Raw genomic sequence first — 4,873 nt, 5'->3', positions numbered from 1 at the left:
TCACTGGTGTCCCTGCAGGGCGTGGTGAGTACAAGGGTGGGGATGCAGAAGGCCAACCGTGGATCCCTGAAGTCCATGGTGACCCCACACGAGGGCCCCCGGGGAGCAAGGGCTCCAGCACCCGCACTACCTCTCCCCAGGTGGGAAAAGGGTCAGAATCAGCTTCATCTGCCAGGAGGGCTCAGCTGTGTAGTGACAATGAGCAGAGGGTTATGAGTCTGTGGCCAGCAGTGGGTGCTGCGGGTCAGGGGTGTGTGTGTGTGTGTGTGTGTGTGTGTGAGAGAGAGAGAGAGAGAGAGAGAGAGAAGGGTGGGGGGATCCCATTAGGTCCTCACTAGAGAAATGGCTGAGCCTCCTCATGTGGGACTGGGTGTGATGACCCTATGGGTGTGGGACTCTCCTGCAGGAGGGACAGCTCCACCCCAGGGAGACACTGGGTGCATGGGCTTCCCTCAGCCCGTGGGGGTGACTCAGGCCATCTCTTCCTTCTCCACCCAGATGGACCCTCTGTCCAGGCCAGAGTCCCACCAGCGGGTGGAGAGGATCCTGGCAGGGTAATATCTTCAAGAGGTGACTCCACTCACCAAGAAGGACAGGACAGACTCAGGTGTCCCCTGTCAACAGTGTGGAGCCCAGGAGGCTGTGCTGAGTGTCCCCACAGGGCTCCATGGACATTCACATGTCATATCCACTCCACATGACAACACTGTGAGCTCTGCAAGTGCAGCTCAGGGGCAGGTTCCTGTCCCCACTACCAATGAGGTGACCTCCCTCCCCACCCCCAGCCCGTGTGCAATTCCTGAGCTGCCACCTGCTCCCACTGTGAAGACCTGAGCAGCAGCAGCAAAGTCAGTCAGCACAGTCAGGTCCCTGCCCAGAGTGACCAGAGAACCAGGGAGGACAGGTGGGGACCGGGAACTTTTGAGGGAAAGGGGATCTTTAGGTTCCTGAGAGGATGAAGGGTGTGGGACCTTCCCACATTGGAAGTCACAGAGGAGGTGACAGATGGAGGCGTGTGAGCCCACAGAGGCTTCACTGAACTGATATCAGACTGTGCTGTGATCGGGTCGATCTTCCCACAGGTTCTCTGTGCCTGTAGCTGCCTCCCACCCCCAGCCATTCACTCCATCCCCTTCTGCAGGTCCCTGAGGCTCCCCTGGAGGGCAGGGCTCTCTGTGCACATCCCATGGTGGCTTCCTCTCGGCCAGGGATGCTCCTCCCTCCCCTGGTCCTCCCCATGTTGCCTTTTCTGCCTCCCCAGGAGAACCCAAAACTCTGAGCTCCTGTCCCTCAGGATTATCCACCAGCTCCTCCCAGGCCTAACACACCTGTCACTCTCAGGCACAGGAAGAGCGTCCTGACTTCCCCTGGGGCCCTGGCGGAGCCCGCTCTCCTTGATCAGTTTTCCCAGACACAGCCCTGCCAGGACCACATTCCTCCCCGCCCCTCTGATCGCGTCTGCTCCTCTGTGCTGTCTTTGCTTCTCCTCTCATAGCAACCTCAGTGCCACACTGACTGTGTCCAGGACAGAAGGCAGAGGCTGGCTGTCCTCTGTGGAGTAGACACAGGGATTGGACAACCACCGCACACAGAGAAGGTGCCCCTCCCATGGGAATCAACGTCATGGGGGATACCAAGTGTCCTCCCAAGTGTCCTTATTTCTCTCCTCCCTCATCCGAGGAGGGTGGAGGTGGGGCAGACACACACATGACCATGGCCACCATCACACCTGAGCATTCACTGACATGGTCCCATTTCCACTGAGCGTAAAATCGCTCTGGAATAAATCCATGTACTTTTCTCTTTGCAAATGTCCTCACTTATGTGTACAATATGTGCAATTCTACACATTAACCCATGTTTTAAATGTCCTTCCTTTTTTTTTTTTTTTTTTTTTTTTTTTGGAGACAGAGTCTCGCTTTGTTGCCCAGGCTAGAGTCAGTGCCGTGGAGTCAGCCTAGCTCACAGCAACCTCAAACTCCTGGACTTAAGCGATCCTACTGCCTCAGCCTCCCGAGTAGCTGGGACTACAGGCATGCGCCACCATGCCCGGCTAATTTTTTGTATAAATATATTTTTTAGTTGTCCATATAATTTCTTTCTATTTTTAGTAGAGACGGGGTCTCACTCTTGCTCAGGCTGGTCTTGAACTCCTGACCTTGAGCGATCCACCCGCCTCGGCCTCCCAGAGTGCTAGGATTACAGGCGTGAGCCACCTCGCCCGGCCTAAATGTCCTTCCTTTATTTGAAAACTTATGCACCTTTGGAGCCTGTCACCCTGTCAGAAGGTAAATACTCAATCCTTTCTACAAACATGTAAAAACATAATTGAAAACAATTTATTAAAGGAGCAGATGAATGTATAAATATATTTATAAATATATTGGAGTAAACAGATATTACATTATGGGAGCACATCTCAGAGTAAACTTGTAGATATTAAATTATGGGGAAATCATGGTAAATCCAGGTGTAACATGCATTTAAAAATCATGAACAAGTGATGTTGGATAAAGTCTGTCTTCCCACCTCCACATAATCCCACAGTGCAAGGTGCGTAGAAAAGTGTATGAAAATTATCTTTTCATGTCATGAATTTTTCAGAAAAAAGGTGAACCAGCATCATATACAGGGTGGATGTACTGGGTGATGTCAGAGGTTGGAGGGGAAAGTGTGACACAGTCACCTGGCAGAGGGACCTGAGAGGGACGAGGACGCTGACGCTGCCTCCAGGGCCCAAATCCTCCAGCCGTGGCGAGCTGGCAGCAGGTTCTCCGTCCTCAGCCCCGACAGACCCCGGCGTGAGCGCAGCACAGCGTCGGGTCCCCCAGCTCCGCTGGCGCCGGGCAGAGGAGACGACGTGCTTCCTGAGTGTCTGTTTCACACGTGCTCGCACAGCTTCTCTCATAAATAAATGACAGTTTTTCCCGAACACAAAAGCAGCTTCAGGGTCTTTCTGTCCCCACGGAGGCAGTGGAGGCCCCCGAGGCTCCGTCTCCGTCCTCCAACTCACTGTCCACACACAGCGCGCCCTTGACACAGCACAGCCCACGGCGAGGGACTGCAGAGCTTTGCTTTCACATTGTCGCCTGCTCCACTGCCTGTTACCCGGTTGTCCCCACTGGAAGAAGCAAACTTTCATCCCAGGATCCAAAACAGGCTCTACATACTGTGTCCTAGGGCGGCAGCCGTGACACCCGCCTGACCTTCACGCGAGAACCTCACACTGACATCGACCCTGACCTTCCCCTCGCCCTGACAGCCACCGATCGCCAGCCCTGCAGAGTCTCTCTCCAGACCCCTTTGCACCCACCTGCTCCACCGACGCCCCCTGCTGCCTTCATGGCACTCGCCGGCGAAGGGCTCTGGTGAAACTGTCCCCTGACTCGCACCTGGGCCCTCCCCTCCCTGCCCTCAGGGTCCTTCTGCTCTCAGGGTGTCTCTGACGGTGGAATCTGGTCCCTGATCAGAGCGCTGCTCCCTCGTTCTCAGGCCTTTCCGTGCTGGGCTCGCAGCCCCGGTCATGAGGTCCCTCCTGGAGAAGGCGGAGCCCTCCCCTCCCTTCCTTCCACACAGCCCATTCTGCTGTGACATTCACACCTCCAAGGACAGAAAGGGAATCAGAATGTCTTCACCAGAGTAGTGGCCGTTGGACCAACTGGACAGATTTGGAGGTTTAAACGCGAAGGGAGCACAGGATGCTGAGCAGAGACCCTGGGACAGTGGCTGGAATTGTGAGGGGTGGGGGTGGGGAGGGCGGCCCCCTTCCCAAGGCCGCTGTGCCTCCCGCGTCCACCAGAGGGCGCTGTGGTCTCAGCACCTGCTCAGGTTCCCCAGGGCCTCAGCTGTCTCCCCCGCCCCACCTGCAGGTGTCCCTGTGTCCTCTGTGTGGTGTAGCCCTCCCCCTGGGACAGTGTCTCCATCTCTCAGCCACAGCTAGTGTGAAGTCTAAGGTGGGGCTTGTGCAGCTTCCAGAAAGGAAGAAATTTGCATGGAGACCCACCCTGAGGATCAGAATGACAGATAAACAGGGTTGGTGGGCTCAGTCCTGGCTGTCAGCTCAGGAAGCAGAGCCTGAGGTGTCCCCACCATGGCCTGGGCTCCGCTCCTCCTCACCATCCTCGCTCACTGCACAGGTGGCTGCCTGCAGGGAACTCAGGGAGGGCTCTGGATGTCATCTGGGAAGATGGTCTCTCCCTCCTCTTTGGAAACAGGATCTGGTCTGTTCTCACTGATCTCTGTGTGTCTCCCGCTATGCAGGGTCTTTGGCCAACTTTGTCCTGACTCAGCCCAGCTCCGTGTCGGGGTCTCCAGGGCAGAAGGTCACCATCTCCTGCACCCGCAGCAGTGGTAGCATTGGCAGCTACTATGTGAGCTGGTACCAGCAGCGCCCGGGCAGTGCCCCCACCACTGTGATCTACGAGGACAACAAAAGACCCTCCGGAGTCCCCGATCGGTTCTCTGGCTCCATCGACAGCTCCTCCAACTCTGCCTCCCTGACCATCTCTGGGCTGCAGTCTGAGGATGAGGCCGACTACTACTGCCAGTCTTATGAAAGCAGCAACAGTCACACAGTGCTCCAGACCATGGGGAAGTGAGACAAGAACCCCCCAGAGCATCCTCGCCCTGGCTCTGCCCTCAGCCTGTCCCCACCAGGGTGTGCAGCTCTTCCCTGTCCCTCCTGGATGCCTGAGTTGCGTGTGTGTGCTCACAGCTCCCTCTATTTTCTTTTCTAGATACCAGTTTGTATTTCCATATCTTGATGTCTGATCATATAATAAATTCACAATCAACCCGTCAAGTAGATGTATTTAAAACAGTTTCTGAACCACAACACTATTAGCATTTTGTGGTCGGGGGCGTGTTGTTCATT

General features: G+C 55.5%; 1 gene segment (V, D, J or C); it reads left to right on the top strand.

The window, feature by feature from the left end:
* The first annotated feature begins 4,090 nt into the window (after positions 1–4,090).
* Positions 4,091–4,598, top strand: LOC138401626 (immunoglobulin lambda variable 6-57-like). The segment is given in 2 exon segments: positions 4,091–4,136; positions 4,261–4,598. Coding segments are annotated over 2 exon segments (384 nt in total).
* The last annotated feature ends 275 nt before the right edge of the window (positions 4,599–4,873 follow it).

Source organism: Eulemur rufifrons, chromosome 21 (genome assembly GCF_041146395.1).
Source record: "Eulemur rufifrons isolate Redbay chromosome 21, OSU_ERuf_1, whole genome shotgun sequence".
In the NCBI taxonomy this organism is placed as follows: Eukaryota; Metazoa; Chordata; class Mammalia; order Primates; family Lemuridae; genus Eulemur; species Eulemur rufifrons.
This window is presented reverse-complemented; position numbering and strand designations above follow the sequence as displayed.